General features: G+C 44.8%; 1 protein-coding gene across 6 annotated transcripts in view; it reads left to right on the plus strand.

Moving 5' to 3' along the window:
- The window catches only part of SLC44A3 (solute carrier family 44 member 3), a 93,183-nt gene that overhangs the window by 15,267 nt on the left and 50,996 nt on the right, over positions 1-26,920 (plus strand). For all 6 annotated transcript variants that reach the window (XM_032611481.1, XM_032611399.1, XM_032611618.1 and 3 more), the window contains 4 exons: positions 10,935-11,095; positions 12,753-12,842; positions 14,276-14,400; positions 18,411-18,597. In XM_032611481.1, coding sequence (XP_032467372.1) covers positions 10,935-11,095; positions 12,753-12,842; positions 14,276-14,400; positions 18,411-18,597 — 563 coding nt within the window. The remainder of the gene's footprint in view (positions 1-10,934; positions 11,096-12,752; positions 12,843-14,275; positions 14,401-18,410; positions 18,598-26,920) is intronic.

Genomic DNA, 26,920 nt, shown 5'->3' on the forward strand with positions numbered 1-26,920 from the left:
TCTGGTCCTAGACTTTTGTTTGCAGGGAGTTTTCTTTTTTATTATTACACATTCTATTTCACTTCTAGTAATGTCTGTCCAAATTATCTGTTTCTTCTTGACTCAGCCTTGGCAGGCTGTATGTTTCTAGAAACTTTACCATTTCTTCTAGGTTGTCCAATTTGTTGGCATATAACTGTTCATAATATTTTCTAATGTTTTAATATTTCTGTGTTATTAAGTTATTTCTTCTCTTTCATATCTTGTTTTGTTTATTTGGATCCTCTCTCTTTTCCTATTGGTGAGCCTGGCTAGAGGTTTGTTGATTTTGTTTATCTTTTAAAAAAACTACCTCTTGGTTTTATTGATCTTTTCAATTCTTTTATCTCTATTTTATGTATTTCCTCTCTGATCTTTATTGTTTCCTTCCTTCTGCTGACTTTGGGTTTTGTTTGTTCTTTTTCTAATTCTTTAGGTGACCGGTTAGGTTGTTTATTTGAGATTTTTCTTGTTTCTTGAAGAAGGCCTGTATCACTATGAACTTCCCTCTTAGAACTGCTTTTACTACATCCCATAGATTTTGTAAGGTTATATTTTCATTTTCATTTGTCTCAAGGTATTTTCCAATTTCTTCTTTGATTTCATCATGGCCCATTTTTGTTTGTTTGTTTTTTGGGGTTTTTTTTTTTCAGTAGGATGTTGTTTAGTATTTTCCTCTTTTTCTTTCTGTAGTGGATTTCTAGTTTCATACTCCTGTGGTCAGAAAAGATGCTTGAAATAATTTCTGTCCTCTTAAATTTGTTGAGGCTTGCTTTGTGACCTAGTACATGGTGTATCCAGGAGAACATTCCATGTGCGCTTGAAAAGAACGTGTATTATGGTTTTTTTGGCTGTAGTGTCCTGTAGATATCAGTTAGTTACAGCTGGTTTATTGTGTCATTTAGGACCTCTGTTGCCTTAGTGATTTTCTGTCTGGATGATCTGTCCATTGATGTCAGTGGAGGGTTAAAGTCTCCTACTATTATTGTATTCTTGTCCATTTCTCCCTTTATGCTTGTTAGTATTTGTTTTATGTATTTAGGAGGTCCCATACTGGGTGCATAATATTAAAGAGTGTAATATCCTCTTCTTGTATTGAACCCTTTATCATTACTTAATGTCCTTCTTTGTCTTTCTTTATGGCCTTTGTTTTAAAGCCTATTTTGTCTGATATGAGTATTGCTACCCCTGCTTTCTTCTTGTTTCTAGTTACATTAAATATTTTTTTCTATACCCTCATTTTTAGTCTGTGAGTGTCTTTTGCCCTGAAGTGGGTCTCTTGCAGGCAGCATATTGTAGTTTCTTGTTTCTTTTATTCAATCTGCCATGCTATGTCTTTTGAGTGGAGCATTTGGTCCATTGACATTTAAAGTAATAATTGATAGGTATGTATTTATTGCCATTTTAATCCTTGTTTTCCAGTTGTTCTGTAGTTCTTCTTCATTCATTTCTTCTTCTTTTTGTATTTTCTTTTGTGATTTGATGACTTTCTTTTGTAGTATGCTTGAGTTCCTTTCTTTTTGTTTTTTGTGAATCTGTTCTGCTTTTGATTTGTAATTACCATGAAGTTCAAGCATGTTGACCCACAACTATATCTATTTACTTGCTTTAAACTAATGGTCATTCAAGGTCAAAGACATTCTAAAAGATCTACATTTTTATACTCCCCTCCCTCACATTTTGTGCTTTTGATGTCATATTTTACATCTTCATGCTTATCCTTTTCCTATTTATTGTAAGTACAATTGCTTTTACAATTTTTTATTGTTGTTTAATCTATGTACTGGCTTATTTAAGTAATCGTCAATCCTTTTATATATTTGCCTTTTCTATTATGATTTTCCCTTTCCTATAAATTCTTGTGGGTTTTCTATTTAGAGAAGACCCTTTGATGTTTCTTTTAGGGTAGGTTTAGTATTGCTGGATTTTTGTTTTTGCCTCTCTGGGAAATCTTTCTCTCTCCTTCTATTCTAAATGATAATCATGCTGGGTGGAGCATCCTAAGTTTTTCCCTTTCAGGACTTTGAATGCATCTTGCCACTCCCTTCAGGTCCTGCAAAGTTTCTGCAGAGAAATCAGCTGATAGCCTTATGGGGGTTCCCTTGTAACTGACTCTTTGTTTTTCTCTTGCTGCCTTTAGAATCCTCCCTTTAACTTTTGCCATCTTAATTATGATATGTCTTGATGTGGGTCTGTTTGGGTTCATATTGTTTGGGACCCTCTGTGCTTCCTGCACCTGGTTATATGTTTCCTTCTTAAGGTTTGGGAAGTTTTCAGCCATAATTTCTTCAAATACATTTTCAATCCCCGCTACCTTCTCCTTCTGGAACGCCTATTATGTGTAGGTTGGCACATTTTATATTATCCCATAAGTCTCGTATGTTGCTTTCATTTGTTTTCATTTGTCTTTCTATCTGCTGTTCTGCTTGGGTGATTTCCATTATTCTGTCTTCCAGTCACTTATTCATTCTTCTGTGTCATTTATTCTGCTATGAATTGCTTCTAGATTGGTTTTTATCTTGGCAGTTGAATTGTCTCTTTTTGATTGGTTCACCTTTATAGTTTCTAGCTCCTTGTTACAGTGATCTGCATTTCTATCAATAATCTTTCTTAATTCAGTTATCATTTTTATTGCCAACTTTTTTAACTTGGGGTGTAGTGGATTGGAGAGGTCTGTTTCATTGTTTGTTCTTTCAGGGGATTTTCCTTTTTCATTTAATTGGGAGTAGTTCCTTTGCCTTTTCATTTTATTTAACTTTCTCTGTCTTTATAAATTTAGGAAACACAATTATCTACTGTGGTCTTGAAGGGGTGTTTTTATGTGGGAGCATCTCTGTGTAGACTGTCCATGTCCAATGTCTTTGGTGCAAGTTGCTGGCTTGGGTATGGCTGCCAGCCAGGTCTTTCCTCAGAGTTTGCTGGCCATTATCCCCTTGATAGGAGGTGTAGTTCGTGTTGTTGTTTCTAGACCCTGTGCAGGATATGAGGTGGGGCTTCCCTTCTGTTCTGTGGCTGTTGTCACCCTGTCAGGGGCAGAGTCTGCTCCCCAGTTGTTGGATTAGAAGCCCTGAAGGTCAGGTTCAGTCAGGCTCTATTGCCCTTGAGTGCGTGCCCCACCCCTAGGGAGGTGAATACTAAAGCAATTGAGGCCCGTGCGGTCACAGAGGACCTGTGGGCCCCCATGGCTCTGCTTAGAAGCAGCCCAAGATCGCATCCCTTTCTCTGTTGTGTTCATCCCATATCTAGTGCAAGGCTGTGGTGTGGAGTGGGCTGGGGCTGCAGGTTAGGACGTTGTGGCTGCAGGACTTTAGGTGGCTATGCTCCTGCCTGCCATCTATGCTGCTTCGGTGCCAGTTTTCTACCAGGACCTGTCTGCCCCAGGTCTAGGCTAAGCTGTGGTGTGAAGTGGGCTTAGCTGGGGTGCTCTCACTGGGAGATAATCTGCTACTCCTGAATGCACTGTAGGTGGCCATCACTGCCGCACCTGGACCGCATTCCAGGCCCTCTGGGCTGTCTCTGTGTAGCTAGATGAATTACCAGTGCCTGTCTGCCCGAGATTCAGCCCTTAGCCTCTGTGTGCTCTTGTGGCACCTCCCTGTGCTCACCCTGACAGTGGCCACTATGGCTCCACTCGCCCCATCCATGTGCAATGGCCTCTGTGGCTTCACCTGGATCACACCCCAGGTGACCTGGTCTGGTTCTGCATAGCTAAACTGAATCTTTGCCCTGATCTCGCAGCAGGCTGTGGTGTGGAGTGAGCAGGGCCAGGGTGTTTGCCCCTTCTGATTAAGAAGTGTGACGAGGCAGTAGCCATCCGTGCATGGCTCTCTCCACCCTGATTGTCAGCAAGACAGCAGTCGCACACTCCTTGCAAGCAGAGTCTAGGCTTCTCTAGCCCTTCTGTCTGTCGCAGCAGATTTTCCAGCAGGAAAGGGGGCTTGTCTTCTCCACACAGGAGCCCAGGACTCGGATGCCCAGATTGTGGCTCGACCTGCTTGCTTCTCAGGGGCACAGGTCCCAACCCAGTGCCTTTTCTGTCCCAACTGGTTATGTAGAAATCTTTCTCGCAACCTTGGTGGTATAGGAGTTCTTCTGCTGGTTTCCGGTTAGTTTTCCATGAGAATTGCTCCACATGTAGATATATTTTTGATGTGTTTGTGGGGGGAGGTGAGCTCCGCATTCTCCTGCCCCGCCATCTTGATCCCCCTCCCTACATTCATCGCTTTTTAATCAAGCATTTCTACTTCTAGGAATTTAATCTTCAGGTATACATGTACCAGCGTGAAATGACATTAGTATAAGGTTATTCACTGCAGCGTTTATAATAGCAAAATAATTAAAGCAATCTAAATGGCTTTCAATAGAGGGCTGCTTAAATAAATAATGGTATATCACTTAATGTAACACTATTTAGCTCTTTTTTTTTTAATAAGAGACTAGCTGGGAATAGCTGAGAACTTTCTCAGTCTGATAAAGGGCATCTCTGAGAAATCTATAGTTAATATTATACATAATGATGAACTATAAAATGCTTTCTACCTAAAATTAGAAACAAGGCAAGGATATATGCTCTTACCACTTCTACTCACCACTGTAATAGAGGTCCTAGGAATTGCAATAAAGTAAGGGAAAAAAATAGATTGGAAGAGGCGAAACCATCTTTATTAATAGATGACCTAATTGTTTGCGTAGAAAATCCAAAGGAATCTACAAAATAATTACTTAGTGAATTTAGCAAATCTGCAAACTACAAAGTCAAGTTACATTTCTATGTATTAGCAGCAAACAACTAGGAAATAATTTTGAAGTCCATCTTCACTATCAAAAATGTATAGAATAACTAGGAATATATTTAACAGAAGACATGTGAGCCCTCAACTGAAAACTTTGATAAGACATTGCTGAGAGAAATTAAAGAACACCTAAATAAGTAGAGAAACATACCTAATTCATGAATTGGAAGTTTTCATAATGTTAGGATGTCTCTTCTCCCTAAATTGTTCTATAGATTCAACACAGTGCCCCAATATAATTTTTGTAGAAATTGACAAGTTTATTCTAAAAAATATAGAAAATGCTAAAGACATAGGTTTACACACACACACAAAAAAAAAAAACCTTGAAGAAGAACCAAGTTAGAGAGCTCATAACACCTGATTTCAAAAGTTATTACAAAATTACAGTGATTAAGACAGCGTGGGGGCTTCCCTGGTGGCGCAGTGGTTGAGAGTCCGCCTGCCGATGCAGGGGACACGGGCTCGTGCCCCGTTCCGGGAAGATCCCATATGACGCGGAGCGGCTGGGCGCGTGAGCCATGGCCGCTGAGCCTGCGCGTTTGGAGCCTGTGCTCCGCAACGGGAGAGGCCACAACAGTGAGAGGCTCGCGTACCACAAAAAATTGGAATGAGGATAGACAGATAAGTGAATCAGAATGGAGAGCCCAGAAATAGAGTAACATATACATGGCCAATTGATTTTTAGTGAAAGTGGCAAGGCAGTTTCATGGGGAGAAGAAGCCTTTTCAACAAATGGTGCTAAAATAAGTGGAAAGACATGGGGGGAAATGACTTGGTCATTTTGATTGAGGACTCTTACCTTATACCACACACAAAAACTAATTTTAGATAGATCCTAGACCTAAACCTAAGAAGCTAAAACTATAAAGCTTCTAGAAGAAAAATAGAAGAATATCTTTGCCGCCTTGAAGTAGGCGAAAATTTGAGAGGGCACACAAAGTACTATACATAAAAGAAAAAAAATGATACATTGGACTTCATCAAAATTAAAAACTTCTATTCATCTAAAGATACCGTTAAGAAAATGCAAAACAAACAAAAAAAAAGAAGCAACAGTCTTGGAGGAAATATTCACAGTATGTATATATGACAAATGCTTAAATCCAGAGTATGTATATAAAGAATTTCTTTAAATCAGCATCTGCAATCTTTTTCTTTAAAGGGCCATATAGTAGATATTTTAGGCTTTGTGGACATTATCATCTCAGTAGCCACTAGTACTTAACTCTGCCAGGGCAGGGCAAGGGCAGCCATAGAAAATACATAAAGAAATGGATTGTGCTGTGCTCCAATAAAGCTTCATGTACAAAAACATGGTGGGCTGAATTTGACTGATCCCTACTTTAAATCAATAACAAAAAGTCAAACAACCCAATAAAACCAGGCAAAAGACTTGAACAGACACTTTTCAAAAGAAGATAAAGAGCCAATAGGTACATAAAAAGATGCTTACCACTGTTAGCCATCAGGAAAATGCAAATTGAAAATCCCGTGAGATATCACTACATGCTTACTAGAAGGGCTCCCATCGTAAAGGTGAACCATATCAAGTGCTGGTGAGGAGGTAGAACAGCTAGAAGTCTCAGCCATTGCTGGTGGGATATAAATGCTGCAGCCACTTTGGAAAAAGTTTGGTGCTTCTTATAAAGCTAAGCATACACTTTCCATATGACCCAACAATTCCACTTTTAGGTAGTTACTTGGAGAAATGAAAATGCGTGTCCCTAAAGAGACTTATACGAACGTTACTAGCAGCTTTTTAAAAATGATGATGATGTATCTTTTTTTAACTGAAGTATAGTTGATTTACAGTGTTGCAGGTATACAGCAAAGTGATTCAGTTATACACACATATATATGTATGTATATAAATATATTATTTTTCAGGTTACCATTATAGGTTATGACAAGGCATTGAATATAGTGCCCTGTGCTATACAGTAGGTCCTGGATAGCAGCTTTATTTTTAATAGCTCAAAGCTGTAAACAACTCAAATGGCAATCAACAGGAGACTAGACAAACAAGTGGTAGTGTATTCATACAGTGGAATAGTACTCAGCAGTTAAAGGAGTGATCTGCTGATACATGCGACAGCTGAGTGTAAGAAGCTGGACACAGAAAAGTGCATACTATGTGATTCCATTTAAATGGGATTAGACAAGAGCCAAAACTAATGTTTAGTTATAGCAATCAGATTAATAGTGCCTGTAGAGGCATGGAGATTGATTGGAAGGGGGCATGAGGGAACTTTCTGGGGTAAAAAAGCTGTTCTGCACCTTGAAAGGGCTGGTGGTTACATTGACATATGTATTTGTCAAAAGCCACTGACTGTATGTTTAAGATCTGTACATTTCACTATATGTAAATTTTACCTCAGTAAAAATAAGAGGAATCTCTTATATTCTAATATGAGCAGAGCTACAAGATGTATTAAGTTAAAAAAAAAGCTAACTATAAAGCAGTATGCAGTGTACCACCTTTTCCATAAAAAGGAAATATCATAAGTGTGACTTATGTGTTTATATACATATAAGTATGTATATGTGTGTGTGTGTATATTTGCCTGTATAATCATTACATCAAACATAACCTATAGGATGTAGTTAGAAAGCCACTCTAGCTTTGTTTCTCTGTCTCTTTAAATTTATTCAGCCAGACTAGTTTTTTCTCTGACCCTGAATGAAAACACGGTTCGCAGGACTTCTCTGGTTACTTTTAGGTAGTAAGGACTCAGTCACTTTAAGTGGTAAAAGACACTTTCAATTCAGGAATTAAAATGCTCAGTGCAGTGTGACAGACTTCAAACTTGACCGGAAGTTGAAGCTTCTCCGTCCCCCAGGTTGGGTCAGGAGCAGGGAGACGGCTTGGGTCAGGAGAGGTGCAATCCTCTGCTTCTCTCTCCTCTCCTACTTCCTCACCCCTTCCTTTCCCAGCTTGCTAAAACGGGCTTCTGACTCTTGGGGCTGGCACACCAAAAGTGAAGAGAAGACAGAAGGAGCCAGGAGCATTTTTACTTGACTAGTACTGATTCTAGGATGAGTCTTCTGGGCTTGGGAGATGTTCCAGCCAGCTTTCTCCATGAAGCACTTTCCGGGTTATTTGGAAAGTTCCATCAATGGACTTTCTCACCAGCAGTGCCCCTTACATGGTCGAGTGCATCTCTGCCCTGGCTGATCATTTCCCTATTCCTCTGGTCGGGCCTTCCTTCCCCTCTCCCGAGGCACTGAGCAGCTACCCACAGCTTCTTTCCGTTAAGGTCCCCACAGTCGCTCATGTAACCATCCTGGACACCAGCCCCACCCCGTTCTCAGGGCTCAGACCTTAACCCATGGGTTAAGGTCTGTAAAGCCTCTGAGTTTTCCAGGAAACACTTCTCATCTGTTTCCAGGAAACATCTTCTCACTTCTCATCTTAGGGTAAGGGAGTAGTATCCCTCACCCTAAGGGACAGCGATAGATTCACATGGCAGTTCTCTCTCTCAAAACAAAAACAAAAACATCTCTTTAGAATTGCTCTTGTACGTGAGTCTATGCACTTGCCAACACCTGTACACAGTCAACTGTATCCAAATAAAAAATACAAACAACCAAGGTATCAGGAGATCTCAGGATAAAATGTAGACTACAACAAATGAATTTAACTTATTATAAATGTATGACATAACCTAACTGAAGGGAGTAGAGAGAAAAGGAGCTGGCCTAAGTAACTTTGGGAAATAACCCTGTGACTACATACTGTAAGCTAAAGCCAAGAAAAAAAAAACACCAAAAAATTTAAAATACTGTACATAAACACTGTGCTCTAGTTGGTAAATTTGTTTCTCACGGGGTACTATTTAGCAATTTTGAAGCTACGTACTAGGGTTGATGATAAAGTAAATATCCATGAGTCCATACTTATATAAATAAATGACTGATTAAGTAAATAAATAAATGGGAGAAAGGGGATAAATCTTTACAGAGGATCTCAGATAATGTGTGTAGATATTCCTCCTCCAGGAGGTGGAACTTAATTTCCCTCTTCTTGAGAACAGGCTGGATTTAGTGAATCACTTCTAAAGAACAGAGTGTAGAAAGAGAAAAATAGTCAGATTCCAGTGGAGAAAACTGGCAGGTACCAGCCACCTTAACCAAGTGATTTCGGGCAACTCCAGCAGTGGTGTCATGTTGCTGTCGTGTCCCCTGATGTGATCCTCTGAGAATAGCTCTTCGCCTCTGTGGTTTTCTTCCCATAAACCCATAACTGCAGCCTAATCATGAGAAAATGTGAGGGTCATTCTATAGCTTGAAGGACATTTTATAAAATACCTGACCATGAATCTTCAAAAGTGTCAAAGTTATGAGAAATAGGGAGGAACTAAGAAACTGTCACAAACCAAGAGAGACACAACAAATAAATGCAGTGTGGTATCCCGGAACAGAAAAAGGAATTGGTGGAAAATGGTGACTTCCAAATAAAGACTGTGGTTTAGTTAATAGTGTAGCACCAATGTTTTTTTTGGGTTTTGTTTTGTTTTTTGCGGTACGCGGGCCTCTCACTGTTGTGGCATCTCCCGCTGCGGAGCACAGGCTCCGGACGTGCAGGCCCAGCGGCCATGGCTCACGGGCCCAGCTGCTCCACGGCATGTGGGGTCCTCCCAGACAGGGGCACGAACCCGTGTCCCCTGCATCGGCAGGCGGACTCTCAACCACTGCGCCACCAGGGAAGCCCACCAATGTTGATTTCTTAATTTTCACAAATGTACTGTGGCTATGTCAGATGTTAACATTAGGTGGAGGTGAGTGAAGGTACATGGAAACTCTCTGTACCATGTTTGCAATTTTTCAGTAACACTAAAGTTATTCCAAAATTAAAAGTTTATTTTATAAAATGCTCTTCTAATCTCCAACTTCCAACACTCTTATATTCAGTGTGGGTGAAGGTTTAAGAGAATAACCAGGTTTCTCCTACCTCTCTTTTGACAAGCCCTGCTTGGTGGGGTCTGGCATCTCATTTGGGGATATAATTTTTATTATCTTTGAGCCTCAGCAGCAGACTCCTATTTAAATTTCCTATTACGTTCGTGTATGCTAAAAACGTCTCTAGAATGATATACAAGAAACCAAAACAACGGTCGCCTGTGAGGAAATGTATTTCCGTGGCCCAAGGAGAAGAAAGTGCAGTTACTCACAGTTTATCCTATTGCACCTTTTTGGAATCTGAGCTGTGTGAATGTATCACACTTGCAAAATTTTTAATTTAAAGAAAACAACGGCTCGGTTGTATTGCTGTTCTCTTAAATCACCATTCAGTGACTCGGGAACTCTCACATACTGTTGTGACTCCTGAGAAAGATCCTGCTGTATGTTCTGTGTTGAGCTTCACTGGGATTTCAGAAGGCATTTTGCCTTCATGGCAATGCGATGTTGGCGACTGCCTAATGTTTTAGCAACTTGTCAGATAATTTGGCACTTCTTGGATCAGGATTATTTCCACTGTTTGGGGCCCACAGAAGGAAAGAAGAGCAGGATGCTGTGAAGGTATGTGTGGCCTCATTAAGATGCATTAGGATGAACATTCCTGGGCATTTTTCCGTTTCAGGAAGGGCCCCAAAAGAGGTCAGCTTTTTCATCTACCCAAGGCAGTTATCAACCACAGCTTCATTCATACATTTATCACTCATTTATTAAGCACTCACTCTGTTTGTAACAAAACTCTCAAGGCTTTTACATCTTCTTAAAGAGGATAGAAATAAAGCTGGTGGTTTCATTAGTACAGCTTTTGATTGAGCCAGTCCTTAATCTCTAATAGTTCCTAAAAGAAATGTGATTCTTGCGTTGGAGTTGGTAGTTTGTTATCCAGGAAGGGCCAAGACATGAGAGTCAGCAATGTCACTCCCCAAGATTAGGTTCCTGGTGTCTATGGGTCTCCATAATCAGTTTCCCATCCGGGCATCAGCGGAACACTGTGGCAGCACAGATGCCTGGCTTTGTAAGGTGTAGACTGCAAACAAGATGTTAAACTTCTTTTTATTATTGTAGATCTTATACATTTTGGTTGCTGAGAATTTTAAATAAACATCTTTTTTTAAGATAAGTAATTAAGTAAACATCTTTGCCACTTATTCTTTTATTTTTTAGCAAGTCTTTTCCCTTGTTTAATCGATGCATCCCTCAAACTCCTGAGTGTTATTCCCTGTTTGCATCTGTTTTGATCAATGATGTTGACGCCCTCCATCGAATTCTAAGTGGAATAATGTCAGGAAGAGACACAATCCTCGGTCTCTGTGTCCTCGCCTTCGGTAATTTTCAATTAATTTTATTTCAGTGACTATTTATACCAAAGTTTCTAGCACTTATGTATGTTGTACAATGGAAATTAGCCTCTTGACTTAAATATAAAACTTCATATATTTTCTTTGTAGTTATTTTCAGTGTTTCAGGTTCAAGTGGAGCAGGTGGCAGTAAGACTGGGGAGAGGCCAGCTGGCTCTCTGCCCCGAGGCCTCACTAGGTGGGGCTGCCTTAGAGAGTGACCGCGTCCCAGGGCCTGCCCCTCAGCTCTGCATAAGGATGGATGTGCAGAGCAGATTGCCACTTTGTGAAGTGGCCATGATAAGTACCAGGAACACATGTCCTCTGGCCCGCGAGCCCTCTTCCCCTAGGCATGCCCGATCACAAGGCTGCTTGGTGAGCAAGGGAAGGAGGTGTGTGCATCATTGCATGTAGCACAGAGGGCATAGCATCAGAGGGCATTGACCTGATGTATCCAGCTCCTCCTAGGAACAGGCCTGCTGGGTTGTAGGAGGGTCAAGGTCTTGAGCCAGATCATGCCTTTTCCCGGCCTTTCTGGAAGCAGCCCCCCAGGCGCTCGTCACCGTTTGACTTCCCATTTGCTATTTCAGCTCGATGAGCTCCTTTAAGAGTCGACCTTCTCTTTGAACGAATTAGTTCTCTCTGCTGCTGTAGGCAATAGTAGTGGCCTCTTATTTACCCCGTTATTTACAGCGGCTGTCTCCCAACCTTGGAAGGTTGAAAGAAACTCTTTGATCAGCCATTAACATAATTTTGCCAGTTTACAAATTGAGTTTTCCATAATTTCATTACCTAAAGGTTACTAATTCCTGAATGCTTGGGGATGCTTAACTAGCCACCGTTATGTAACTTCCAGACTTTTTATGACCCAGATGGGCCAGACATCCTGCTTGCTGTTAACACATTAAACCTCATCAGAACCCTATCACCATTTGCAGGAGAGGAAGCTGAGGCTTAGAGAGGTCTGAGGCTTGGCCAAGCAGAGGTGCAGAGCTGAGACTCAGCCCAGACCTATCTGATTCTAAACCCGTGTTCTTAACCACTACACCCAAATATCTATATGTAATCTTGAATTCTTGTTTAGAAAAATAAGTAATATAGTATTTATAAATTCACTGAAGTACTTAGAATAAATTCATAGGCCTAAAAACTCCCGAATTGGAAACAGATGTGCAGATTTTTATACATACATCTTATAATCTTAAATTTTTCATTTTTAAAGGCATTCATCTTTCATATTTAATGAGAGTATCTGAGAACAGAAAATTAGAACTTTAGATAAGTTATGAAATCAAAAGAGTTAAGTTTGATAAAAAATTTTAGATGGTTCATTTGGACTTAAAAGAAAAAAAGAAAGTTTAGGGTTTTGGGGAATAATACCTGCTTTAAAAGAATTTTTTTTTAATTCAAGAAGAATGCTAGCACTTTCAGGAAGTGGCACTGTCACAGACCTAACTTGTGTATGCTTCAGAGAGGGGCCTGGGTGTGTCTTGTTTTTTTCTTTGGTAGATGTCCAAGATATCTAGAGATTGAAGGAAGTCCTCAGCCCTCCCTCTTTTGGAAGGTTTAGGCGTTCCAGCCCCATCATCATCCCCCCCATGCCTTGGTGGTTGTTAGAATTTATATGTTTTGCTTAATTTTCTAGCCTTGTCTTTGGCCATGATGTTCACCTTCCGATTCATCACCACCCTTCTGGTTCACATTTTCATTGCACTGATTGTTTTGGGATTGCTGTGTAAGTATTTCCACTTGATTGATTTCTTCTTGATTAAATGAAAAGCCTTTCCATTAAGTGTAGAACTTAAAAGCTGGCATTGCTGAGCTACATGGGGTCTTAGAGAGTCTCTCGTCCAACTCCCTCATGTTACATATGAGGAGACCCAGGCCCAGAGAGGTCAGGGAGGACCACAGGATTGCTTCTGTCTCACAGATCACAGCAGAGTTCCTCCTGCTCAGCCTTCTGTCTCTTCTGCACTGTGCCGCCTCTCAGATGAGCCGGCCAGGTGAGTGGTACTGATTTCCACACCACTAAAAGTCAGTTCCAATGCCTACTGGAAGCCCTTTTAAAGCAGAGGTCCCCAACCCCCGGTCCGAGGCCTGTTAGGAACCGGGCTGCACAGCAGGAGGCGATGGAGCGAAGCTTCATCTGCCGCTCTCCATCCTCCCCCATCGCTCGCATTACGGCCTGAACCATCCCCTCACCTCCCACCCTGTGCGTGGAACAAGTGTCTTCCACAAAACCGGTCCCTGGTGCCAAAAAGGTTGGGGACCGTTGCTTTAAAGGATGTCTTCTGAATTTTCACATCACCCGTGGGTACCCACATTGTCATGCAAAGGCTCCGGCCAATCTGAAGAGAAGCAGGCCCTGAGCTGGGGCAGGGTCCCGGAGACGCTGCCCGGTGCCCACTGTTTTCCTTTTCAGTGCTGGGTCCTGGATCCATCCAGAAGTTGTCGGGGAAGAAGGTCCGAGGGGCAGAGGCATGCAGGGAGCTCAAGGCAGCAGCTGTTTCCGAACTAGTATAGGATATTTTAATTTTTAATAATTGGCATGCCCAATTTGGAGTTTCATCCCCTAAACAGTCAGTTCTGCAGATCACAGGTGCCCAGCGTGCAGGTGCTGGAGGACACGCACTATGGCTTGTGAGGGTGCCTTCCCCACCCACGGCTAGTAAAGACGACTGTGACCTCCCTGTCGTCACTGTGGATGTGCTGCAGGTAGCACTTAGTACCTAAATGCAGAGCACGTGCAATGTCGAGGCGTCCGCCCAGTTTTGTAGGTGCCAAGCCAATATCCAGGTTGCCCCTGGAGTTGTCACCCACAGAGCTCACTTGGAAATTTTAGACTTTAGACTCTAATATTGTTCCTCTCACCATCCCGTCAGTGTGGTTTCCTCCCTGCTCACACCCAGCCCCACCCATGGGCCAGGCTGACAGGACACATCTGTGTTCCGGAGTTACCTCCCTGCGTCTCCCAGAGACGGGCAGCCACCCCAGGTCTGGCAGGTCCTCAGCTGGCCCCATCCAGCTGCTTCAGAGGGCCGGTCAGTGCCTGCAAAGACCCAGGGGTTTGGGACCCACTGCCTGAGCAGGGCCGCCTGGTGTGAAGGGAGGGGCGGATGCTTACCTCATGGCATGCGCGCTGAGTTCTGCTGGTGTTTTGCTTTCCAGTTGTCTGTGGTGTCTTATGGTGGCTGTATTATGACTACACTAATGACCTCAGCACAGAATTGGACACAGAAAGGGAGAACATGAAGTGTTTGCTGGGGTTTGCTGTTGTGTCTACAGTTATCACGGTAAGAAGCACCCTTCCAGCAGTAGATCAAGTAGCCGGGCAGAACTCTGAAATCCAAATAATTAGGTTTTAACCAAAAAGCAACGAGCACTTGTTTTCTTTCACTGCAGGATGTATATACATGTTAGTGTAGTGAGTGTACACACATGTCTAGTGCCTTTGTGTTTTATTTGAGATACCTACATAGGAATGCATTGCAGCCTTAAAAAAGATGAGTAAACGCTCTGACTTCGTTCCGTCATGTCCACCATCTCAGAGGTTGGTTCGTTACCCTTGCTGACTCATTACCCTTGAACACAGTAGAACCGCTTGCACCCACGGGCGGCTATAGGGGGGACGCCGCAGCGCGGAGAGGGAGCCAGACATACAACAGTTCCCATTTCCTGGTTTGCAGAGAGTCGCCGCCCCTCTAGCCGGTGGATGCTCTGCTCTCAAGGCTGTGACAACTCGCGCTGCCCTTGAACACAGAGAGCCCTTTGTTTCCAGACGTGCGGCTGCTAGGCTAAGTTGGTTTGAGAGAACCGCCGCCTCCTTGGTGAATTCCCTAGTTGAGAGCAGGCAAACAGAGAGCATTGAGCCTGGAGATCCTGGTTGTTGGGGGAGGGTGGTTGGCAACTGAAAATCATTCTGGCCCCTCCCCGGGTGCTGATAGCAGTTCTGGAATCATAGGGCCCCGGAAAGGGTCGGGAACTGATTTCAGGTGGCCCACGGGCATCCTTTGGTGTGTTGCTTGCTAACTGTTTCACGCAGGCATGGCAGCCGGGGTTTCCACACGCCCATTAAATCTTTCAACAAGGGCAGATTCTCCCACCAGCTCAGCTCTCTCCTCTAAGGGGATCTTTCGGTTCTCATGTTTGGTACAGGCTTCCCGTTTTCTCCTTTCTAGTGAGGTGTCAGGTTTGCGTTTGTCACGGGAACTGCATCTCAGTGAGCAAGTATCCGATAAAGCAAAGCTCCTGGTTCGTCCCGGGACCAGGCCCGTAGCTGAGCCAGGGCGTGTGCAGGAGACTGGAGAAGAAAGGCCCCCCTGCACCCCAGGCCGCGTGCTGGGCTGTTGGCACTAGGGGCAGGGAGGAGAAGGGCGGGGAGCCGGGAGAGCTTGCTTCTCCCCTTCCCCCACCCCCAGCCCTCCACAGGGCTCCCTTTGTCTTCACACACTGAGCCATTAATGGCCGCCCGATGCCAGGGTCGGGGGAATGCTCTTCACCAAGCGTTAGGCTAGGGAAAGGGCAGGCTGTGAGAGCAGAGTGAGGAAGCGCACCACAGCTCACACACCGTTCATCTAACACACGTGTCACTGCCGCTCATTCTCTACCAAGGACTGCTGCTGAGGAGCTTGTTCTCTTAAGAGCCCTAGCTTCTTCGTCACCATCACCGTTTACTGGGCGCCTGTTATGCCCAGGGCCCTGCACTAAGCAATGGACCTGGAAAGACACAACACAAAGGTAGCACGCGCCCCACGATGAGATGAATTACAGGGCTAGCAACGCCGTGACGGGGTACACGGGGAGAGATGGCGGCCTATGAGGGGGGCTGCCTAGGAAGATTATTTCAGTGGTTTCAGTAAAACCACTAGCAGCGATGAAGAAAACGGGATGAATGGCATCGAATGCTCGCCTCAGTGTGTCAGCCTAGGGGCACAGGCTGAGGTGCAGCCCAGAAGGGTGAAGTTGAGGCTTGACCCCTGTGGTGAGTCAGCTCTGCTGTTCCCCCTGCCCAGCCAGCACCCCTAGCACCATCCCCAGTGGGTAACGCTGATCTCCCTTGAGACTGGGGAAGTGACGGGTTAGAGTTAACTCATCACTTGCGGTCAATATCCTGGTGTACTTTGAACGTGAGGGGAGCATTTTATATATAATACAGTTGAAAAACACACACATTTAAACACACACATTTTACCATTCCACTCAGGAGCTAGAAGCCAAGTTTATTTGCCTAAAGATTGTATCATTTTGCCTCATTAAAATTTTTAGTAAAAAACGACAACAACAAAAAATGTCCCTCTTCCTTGTTGGTTGTGCTAGGCATTGAGGACACAGAGATGGAAATTCCTACCATCTTCTCCGGGCATCTCCCCTGGCTCCTCAGGCCAGTCCCCACAGCTATGGCAGGAGGCCCTGTTCCCAACCCCTGGAGCAGTTTTGCACAGTTTATCCCACTACCCTCTGACTTTCCTCCACTTGATTATGAGGTCCCTGAGGGGCAGCAATGCCCAAGCCCAGCTGGAAGAGGAAGGGCATCTTAGGCCAAGGGAGTAGCATGGGAGGGGTCACATAGACAAGAGAGGAGCCTGCAGAAAGTTCCCTCGACAGGAAGGGACCATGCCAGGAAGATCCTGATTTACAGTGATGATGATTTCGATCTTTATCCAGGAGCTCTGGGGAGATGTTGAAGGATTTTGAGCAGGGAGATGATATCCTTGACTCTACCTTTTACAAAGATCCGTTTAGCTTGGGTTGGAAGAGGGATTGAGGCAGGGGTAGGGGGCTAAGGGGATTAAAAGCAGAAGGTAGTACAGAGGCTACTGGGGTCTGGGTGAGAGATGTTGAGACTTGAGCTGTGGCATCAACGTGGGAATAGAGAGGAGAGGATAGATTGAGAGCTCTATCGGGAAACTGAGTCCAAGGTGATTGAGATTGTGCTGTGCGCTGGGACTGTGCCAGTCCTTGGCAATAACAGATGGCCCTGCCCTCAAGGAGCTTGATGTAATGTGAAATGCAGACAATAAACATCTACAGTAGAGTATGTTGAGTGCTACAGTAGGGTAAGTATGGGATAAAATGGAAGCACGCAAGAGAGGAGCCTGATTTTTTCTTGGACAGTCCAGGAAAATTAGGGCCACTGGAGTAGGGAATACAGGGGAAATAAGTTTTTGTATGAAGATAATGAATTCAGTTCAGGACAAGTTGAGTTTGACACACTATAGGACACCCAACACCTGGTCGGTAACTGAAGTGCTTACTCATCCAGCACCTAGAAAAAGGTGAGGCTGGAGATGTTTTTTTTAATTGGCTGCAGGATCTTAGTTCCCCAACCAGGGATCAAACCCGTGCCCCCCACAGTGGAAGCGCGGAGTTCTAACCACTGGACCCTGGAGATTTTTATTTAAAGGTTATCAGCATCTAAGAAGGATTCTAAAACCACAGAGGAGTAGGAGAGACCGCCCAAAGGATCCCAAGAAACAGCAACTGAAGAAGTAGAAGGAGAGCCAGAGGAAAGAGCAGTCACAGAAGTCGAAGGAGAAAGTTTTAGGAAAAGAGGAGGGGACAAGAGATTCACACACCATGCGGAGGTCAAACAAGATCTGGAATGTTTCCGTACGATTTGACATTCAGGAGGTCAGATGAAGTGACCTTGGGGAGAGCAGTTTCAGGAGAGTCTTGGGGTCCGGAGGTTTACAGGCAGCTGAAGGATGAGTGCAGGTACGGACGTGCAGATGGCTAGTGTGCACTAGTACCTGAAGAAGCTCGCCTGTGAAGGAGATGAGAGATGACGGTGGCTGGGCCGTGGTGTGAGGGTAGAGGGAGGTTTGTTTCTTTAATATGATATTTATATACAGGGAGGCGAAAGCCAGCAGAGGAGGAGGCACAGAAGGTTGCTTTGAGGCACGATCACTGTCCTCTTCCCTCATACTTGTGTCCCCTTGACCTTCTGCCGTCCTTCAGCATTCTCTGAGCATACTGAGTGCTGTGGAGGGAAAAAGAAATAGACGGTTCCCTGACCCCAGAGGATCTTATTCTCGTTTTCTCTCATTCTCTGACCAGATTGCAAGCTCCTTTAGAGCGGGGGCTGTGTCTTGTCCACTGTTGTAGCAGCAGGATCTAGCATAAGTGTCAGCACATAGTAGGTGCTCAGTTAGTATTTGAGAATATGGCTCTTCTATTATAATAAAAGTAGGGAGTAACTATCTTAAAAGAGCTGTTTGCTGAGATGTCAGTAAAATATTAGGGTTTGTTTTCAGCTCTTCTCAGTTCTTCATTATTTTGAATAATTTAACCCCTTTCTCACCAGGCAGTTCTGCTCGTCTTGATTTTTGTCCTCAGAAAGAGAATAAAATTGACAGTTGAACTTCTCCGAGTCACAAATAAAGCCATCAGCAACTCTCCTTTCCTGCTGTTCCAGCCACTGTGGACGTTTACCATCCTCATTTTCTTCTGGGTCTCCTGGGTGGCCGTGCTCCTGAGCCTGGGAACTGCAGGTAAGGGCAGTGGGAGTGGGGTCCGTCACCCTGGAGTCATGCACGGAAGGCCTCACCATTCTGGAACCATTGGCCTGTTTTTGTAAGGACCGAATTTCCCATGCAGCTAAAGGCATCTGATGCCAACAGTGACAGTGCCTGGGTCTCTGTCATGGGAGAAAAAGCAGGAAATTCTTTTTCCTCTTTTGTATCAGTATGTGAAAAAAAGAACCCAGGAAAGACACTGTTAAAACGTTGTGCTCAGAAGAACAAGCTTAAGTTTAAAGCAAGTGTGCACAGATGTTCACATCGCTTTGCTCCTGAGAAGACAGTACTACCCTCCATTCTGCTGTCATATCTATACAGTGGCTTTCCACCAGAGATATTCCTCAGACTCAGCTATGGTGCTTTACTAAAATACAGATGCCTGGGCCCCATCCTCGGAGACTCTGATTCAGTTGGTTTGTGGTAGGGTTATGTTTTTTTGGATCCCTGTCAGAGAGCAGCCACATTCTAGAACAGTGCTATTCAAAGGGGTGTCTGACACCGGATAAGGAGCTTATGCCAGAATGTGTATCCCTCCATCACTTCCTCCATCAAGAAAGTCTTGCTGTGAAAAAAAAAAAAGTCAGCAGAATGAGACGATAGGCCTAGTGATGCAGCGGACCTAACTTCTGGCACAAGCTCCTTATCTCACTGTGGACTAATCACATACAGGGTGAGCCCAGGCCACTAGTCTGTGGCCCCCACTTTGGGTGATACTGCTCTAGATCTTCTCTCACTCGCTGCTCAGTTTGATTTAGTTAAGGCCCAAACTCATACTCTGATGTGAGTACAAAAGAGTAAGTTGCTTTTGGAGACTTTCACCAGGCAGATAAGAACCACAGCAGATGTCAAAGCAACAGGCTAACATAATTTCTTAATGTTTATCAAGTTTATTCTGTTCCCTGTAGGCTCCAGTTGTATATGTAGGAATAACTACATGTAGTAGATTCTTAGTAAACTAGGTTCTTTTACCTCTCTTCTGGAGTCAACTGACCCCATGGAGATTACTTCAGGATGGGCAGCCAGCTCTCGGGAGGTCCAAGCCCTTGAAAGCCCATGTTTCCAGCTTAGAGATGCTCTAGGGGCAGTCTCTTCTGTCGGGGGTCTCTGGAAGCTTGCTGAAGGCCTGCAATGCACTTCCAATAATTATCCAGCAGGGAACCTTGTTCAAATTGATTACGGGAGAGTAATCAATCAGGATGAGTTTTGTGTGAGAGTGACAGAAACCTCAAAACAGTGGCTTAAACAAGATGACAGGCAATTTCTCTCTCATGTAAATGAAGCCCACAGGAGGAGACCCCATGCCAGCATGGGCTGCCAGAGGTCACAGACCCACGCACCTTTTTTCTTGTTGCACAGCCTACCACTTGCTTCCACCTCAGAGCTGAAATAGACACTCGAGTTCCAACCACCCTGTCTTATTGGGCTGTGAGGAAGGTAGCAGGGAAGTCATGACAACACTTCCATCTACACCCATTGGCCAAATCCCAGTTACATGGCAACTCCTCTGTGCAAGGGGGGACAGGAAATGTCATTTCATTGGTGGCGGCCATGCACAGCCTAAAAATAAGAGGTTCTGCTACCAAGAAAAGATGAAAGAACAGAAATTGCAGGACAGTTGGAAGTCTTAACTAGGGCAACACTGAACAAGCATCTTCCAGCTCATTCCCTTGATGTGGTCTTAGTCCTGGCGGAAAGGGAAGCAATGGCTTCAGTGCCTCCAGGAAAGCAAGCATTTATTGAAAATTTCCCAAATTCTAAGCTCTGCACTAGGTGCTTTCTTATGTTCTCTCCTTTAAGTGTCGCGACCCCCTTTCGATGCCTGTGTTGTTATGTTCAAGTTACAGGCAAGAAAACTGAGGTTCTGAGAAAGCAATTTGCTGAAGGTCCAGCTAGAAAGTGTGATGGCTCTTACTGACACCAGAGCCCTAGAACAGAGCCTGTGCTCTTTCCTCTACGTCGCATGTCCCTTGTGTCTGGGATACAAAGCTAGGAGATCAAATTAGACCTCCTCAGGTTTGTCTGTTCAAGTTGAAGCAGTATTGTGACCACAGCAGCTGGCTGGTGAATGCAAGCTGTGCCTGTAATGTGGTGTTTGGGACCTGTGGCCAGAGGGCAACATGACAGGGCCAGAAGCTAAAGCCAGATCAGGCTGGGAGTGAGGTGTGGCAGGAGGTGGCAGGGCTTGACGCCCTGGTGGTAGACTGTGGTGCTGGGCCCTCGCCCTAAAGAATCACAGAGGAGGGCTTCCCTGGTGGCACCGTGGTTGAGAGCCCTTCTGCTGATGCAGGGGACGCGGGTTCGTGACTCGGTCCGGGAAGACCCCACATGCCGCGGAGCGGCTGGGCCCGTGAGCCATGGCCGCGAAGCCTGCGCGTCCGGAGCCTGTGCTCCGCAACGGGAGAGGCCACAATAGTGAGAGGCCCGCGTACCACAAAAAAAAAAAAAAAACAATCACAGAGGAGAGGTGAGGCCCTGGGAAGTATAGCTCAGGACCAGGGAGGGACCTTCCTACTCCAGCATCCAGGGTACAGCTGCCCGCCCCGCTGTCGTTATGGGCTATGAGTCTGGGTGAAGGGAATTGTCTCTGTGGTTAAACCCTCAATGATTTGGAGCAGGACACGTTCTTTCATTCTTTAATGCACAGACGTTAGGTGAGCACTGGGGGGACGAGGCCCTGGCAAGGCGCTGGGGAAGAGTGGTGGCCTCTCCCCACGGTGCGGATGGCAAAGGCTGATGAGCATCGCAAGAGGAGAAATTTGGGGAGCTATGGAGCACCACAGGCTCCAACCCCCTTTGCGAGTCAGGGAAGGCTTCGCAGAGGATGGGCTGGAAATTACCAGAAGATCGGAAAGTACAGAAAAAGGCAAAGGGGATTTAGTGGGGTCATGTCCAAGCTCAGGAGGGAGCCTGCTCACAGGGGACAAGGCGAGAGCTGGTCCTGGGAGTTGGGGATATAGCTGGAGAAGAACACGCCCCAGGGCCAACTTGGGGGTGAGCTGCTAGTAGGGCTGTCCTTCAGTTCCCCCACTTCGGCCCCAGCTGGGCCCAGGGCCTGGGGACATTAAACAGCCTCAGCCACAGGAGTGAGAGGAGGGGCCGGGAGAGAATGGGCTGCTCTGTAGGGCCGAAGGCAACACATCAGAGGGTCACATATTAAAGCACAGCCCTTCTCTATCTGTGGAAGGAGCAAATTGAGCAAAAGTGAGAGGAGTTGAAGGGCAAGAAGAGGAAACCGGGTGCCCAGGACCTACTGTAGGGGTCTGTGGGCAGGTTGACGTTCGGCTTCACAGGAGAGGGTGTCACACAGAGCGACTGCCTTCCCCCTTCCCCGGGGCTGGGCGTCATAGAGACCAGACCCGCCGTCCCCTTAGGCCACCTGCCTCTTCTTTCCACTCACCTGGGGGCTGACCCAGGTGCACAGAACTCCCTTTGACTTCAAAAGCCTTTTCATGCAGGGCCAGGACGATGGGCTCTGGGCCTGGGCAGGTCATCTGCTGCGTGTTTTGATCTTCAGCAGGTGCCCAGGTGATCCGGGTGGTGAGAGATGCCTGCACAGCACCTGCCTGTCTCATTTCATGTCCCTCAGGAAGTCCCAGGACCCTCAGGCTCTCTCTTCAGTCCCCACCCAATGTTCCCAGTGCTGTGGGGTGTCCTCAGTGGGTAAATACTGTAAGACTTTTATTGTGTCAGATGATTGAAATGAGTTAATATTTTAATGTGTAAAAAAGAAAAGAAAGTGCAGAAAAAGTGAACTTTAGGTTGATCATTTTTTTGATGAGCTATTTCTCTAGTGACTGTTAATCAGTCTCTTAACTAGTTGACAAAATCTGGCTTGTTTGAGGATTGTTTCAGTGGAGCATAACCAGGCCCTCAGTAATGACGGTAATGAGTCGGTTGGGACTTGTCTGCCACCAGCAATGTGACAGTGACTACTAAATCCAGTGAAAATAGTAGTTACAGGAAAACGGAAATAACCTTGGGAATCCAGTAGGTGCAGTTGGCAGGTTGGAAAGAGCCCAGTTGATCTGATGACGCCCAGTTACCATAAGGTGGTTGGGATGCCCCACAGTCGGAACAGTAGAAGAAAGAGGCCCGTTTGGGGAAGGGGGGGGCTTTCTCTCCCAGTGGTACTGCAGTTAGAAGAGGTCATCGCAGGGATGTGCTCAGCGTGTTTAAAGGCAAAGGACCATGCTTGGAAAGGAGGCAGCAAGGTCAGAGAGAGGGTCTCCCGTCAAGGGACCTGGGATCCAGGATGGCTCTGGCCTTCCTTGTATGTTAATCCTCTGGGCTTCCTGTTTTCCTTTTATACAGTGGGAAAATGGTGCTTTCCCCAGGCTGCTTCATAATGATGTTAGGAGGCTGAGATGGGACCAGAGCTTTGCTCTGCAGATAAGGGACAGTATGTGTTCCTTATATTAGGAACTAATGTCAACTAGACAATGTCTAGCACTGGCTTCAGCTTTGTGGTTTATTCTCTGCTCTGCATGGTATATTTGAGAACACAGTCTAAAAGAAAATTGTCCTTTTTGAAGTTATCAGAGATCTAGAAGATAATTGAAGTTATTTCACAAAAGTTTCCTAGTGGCCCAGTCCTGTCCTAGGAACAGGGGGAAGGGAGATTTCTCAGGAGAAATTTAAAACAGCCCCTGCTTTTCAGAAGTTTATGGTCCTTGTGGGGAAATGTGAGGGAAAACAATCTCCATGAACCTCTCGGTGCCTTTGCACCTGCTGTGGTCTTTGTCTAGAATCTGCTCCTCTTCCTAACTTTCACCCCAACTTTTTCCCCCAAACTTCATGGAAAACTAGTCATTATTCAAGATTTGTTTTGAGTAATATATTTCTTGGAAAATCTCCTCTAAATTGCCCGGGCATACTTAGATATTTCTTCTTCATTTTTCCCTGAGTTTTTTATATTCTTCATTCTTTCAACGGATAGTCCTCAAATGCCTGCTATGTGGCTTGGGTACTGAGATACAGCAGTGAACCAGATAAAGGTACTAGTGAGTGGGGAAAGAGAGCATAAATAAGTAAATAGATTATGTCAGGTAGTGATAAGGTCTATAAAAAACAATAATGCAAGATAATGACGTGTGTGTTGTCTTCCCTCAAGAGAAGGAACATCTGGAGGGCCTGGACTGTGTCTCTTTCTTTCTGTCTCTGCGGTCAGTGCGCAGCCCTTGAGTGAGTTCAGTTAAGTGTGTGCTGAGTCAGGAAGTGAATTCACATCAATGTTGTGTTAAATGAGATGTATACACAGAAGGAACTAGGTGAACCACAGGTGCGCTGTCAATGAGATTTTCTTCTCTTTTGCCCTAACCCTCGTGCTGTCAGCGCAGAAGCTGAGCCAGCAGGAGGCACAGGCAGGATGGGTGTCAGCAGAACACTGAGCCCGTTTGCTGGAAGAGGCCGAGTGCACAGAATGTGCCAGAACATAGAACCCTTTTAAGTCGGGCCTGCATCCTTTGGGAAATTATCCCAACCAACTGGACTGCCTCCCTTGAGAAACTGCCATTTACATTGATCATTAATATGATATCAGTATCACCTCAGTCTTTCAAAATGCTTTAAAGCTTGCTTGTAATACCCAGACTTATAGCTAGCTGCATGATGCATTTCCTCCAGGATATAATGATGATCTCTAGGAAGACTTCTAGAAAGTTGTCTCAAATCTCTATGATAGGATGTATTACTTGAGGAAGGTTGGTTCATTCATTCATACAATCATTCATTCAACAAATAGTTATTGAACATTTATTATATCAGACCCTGTTACAGATGCTGGAGATACAGCTCTCCTTCTAGTTTGGAAGCTAGAGGGAGATTGGCATTAAATGAGTAAGTGAATTTTATAGTATATTAAAAGTTGATAAGTGGTAAGGAGAAAAATAAAGCAGAGAAGAGTAATAGGAAATGCTTAAGGAGGGGGGTCCAATTTTGAATTGAGTGACTGGGGAGGGCCTTGTTGAGAAGATAATTTGTGAGCAAACATTTGAAGGGAGTGAGGGCAGAGCCATGAGACTAAGCAAAGGAAGGGAAAATGTTCTAGGCAAAGGGAACAGCAAGAGGGAGAGGTGCTGGGGACACAGCAAGGAGGCCCATTCAGTGAGAGTGACCTGATCGAGGGAGAGAATGGTTCAGGTGAGTGTCAGAGAGAGCACAGGGTCAGATCCTGGGGCGTTGTAGGCCATTATAGGTACTTTGTTTCTGAAATGGGAAGTCATTACAGCATTTTAAGCAGCATAGTGGCATGATCTGACTTACAATTTCATGGCAGTGCTCCAGGGAGGAGGTGATGGTGGCTTAGAACAGGGTTGTAATGGTGGACATGGTGTGACATATCAGATTCTGAAGGATTTCCTGATATTAGATGAAGGGTGTGAAAGAAAGAGGAGTTGGGGATAAAACTGAGGTTTTTTAGCTTGAGCAACTGGAAGTTGGGATGGCCATCAGCTGAGATGGGACAAGACTTTGGAGCGTTTTCGGGGAAGAACAGAAGTTCTTTTTTAGTTGTGTTCATTGAGATGCCTTTTAGACGGCTGGATGGAGATGTCAAGTAGGTAGTTAGCTGTTTGAGTCTGAAGTTTCTGGAGAGGGCCAGCTAGAGATCTCATTTGGGAATTGGGGAACACATGAATAGTATCTAAAACCATGAGATTTGAATGAGTGTAGATAGAAAAGAAATTCAAGGACTGTGCGTTGGAGCATGTCAATGTTAAGAGGTCTTGGAGATGAGGAAGAATAAAGAAAGGAAACTGAAAGGGAGCAGCCAGTGGGCAGGAGGAGAAAAATGTGCTGTCCTGGAATTGGGGTGAAGGGTTCAATGTGTCAAGTGCTGCTGACAAATCAGATAAGAACTAAGTATTGACCATTGCAGTTAGCAACATGGAAGTGAAACAAAGCAGTTTCAGAGAAGCGTGGGGGGCTGGATCAGGATTAGAGCAGTTTAAGAGAAAGGTGGAGAAAAAAGAATTGGAAAGAATAATAGAAGTTCGGCTGTAAATAGGAACAGAGAAATAGAAAGGAAGCTGGAGGAGGAAAGGGAGTCAAAAAGTAGGGTTCTGGGGCTTCCCTGGTGGTGCTGTGGTTGAGAGTCCGCCTGCCAATGCAGGGGACACGGGTTCGTGCCCCGGTCCGGGAGGATCCCACATGCCGCGGAGCAGCTGGGCCCTTGAGCCATGGCCGCTGAGCCTGCGTGTCCGGAGCCTGTGCTCCGTAACGGGAGAGGCCACAACAGTAAGAGGCCCGCGTATCGCAAAAAAAAAAAAAAAAAAAAGTAGGGTTTTTTTTTGAAGATGTGAGGTGATTAAAAATGATTCAGTAGAGAGGAATATTCTGATGAAGCAAGAAAGAGAGGGAAAATTTCTGGAGTGATATCTTCAAGTAGGTAAGAAAGGGGATCTAGTGCAGAGGTTGGCCTTAGGATCACAGACAGTTTATCGTATTAAGGGTGGGTCTGATTATGGACATATGCTGATAAGGGGTAGAGTTGGGGGGTAGGTGCTAGCAGAGATTTTCTGATTGCTTCAGTTTTCTCAGAGAAACCGGAAGTGAGGCCACTGACTGAGCGCGAGGATGGGAAAAAAACTCTTAGAGGTTGGAGGGGGAATTATAAACAGTCCAGATGAAGGGGAGATGAATAAACTAATGTAGCAAATGTGATATTCACTCTGGTGATATCTTCTTTCTGATTTTTGTGTTTGCCTTTTTCATCTTTTCCCCTGATAGCTCATGTCCAGCATAATTCTAACATGCAGTATATGCTAAATAAATATTTGCTCATTTCAGAACTGGAATCATATCTACTTGTACCTCAACCATAGCTAACCTTATATTGTACTCACTGTTCTAAGCACTTACCTGTTTAATCCTCGTAACAGCTACGTGTATGGCTTTCAGAGCCGTGAGACTAGATGGAATCAACAAGGGAGTGGTATTAGTGTCTTCAGATTACAGATGATGAAACAGAGATTTTAAAATGTCCCACAACCTCATAACTTGCCTGAGGTTGGTCCGCCATTAGGAGACAGAGCAGAGATGTGAATCTCAGCCTGCCTGACTCTCACACTGTATAACTACTGCCCTGGAGTTCATCTCGTCTTCCCACTTCATCTTTACAATAAGGGAACCGAGGCCCAGGTTGCTTATCACAAACGTCAAAGCTGAGATTGGAACCAAGCCCTCTTCCAGTTCAGCGTCCTTTCCACCACCATCCCCCTAGATCAATCTTATCTTGGGATCCAGTTCCCACGCCCGTTAGCTACACTTAGTGGTAGCTATATTGTAATGGTCCTTAGTA

This window comes from Phocoena sinus, chromosome 1 (genome assembly GCF_008692025.1).
Source record: "Phocoena sinus isolate mPhoSin1 chromosome 1, mPhoSin1.pri, whole genome shotgun sequence".
NCBI lineage: Eukaryota > Metazoa > Chordata > Mammalia > Artiodactyla > Phocoenidae > Phocoena > Phocoena sinus.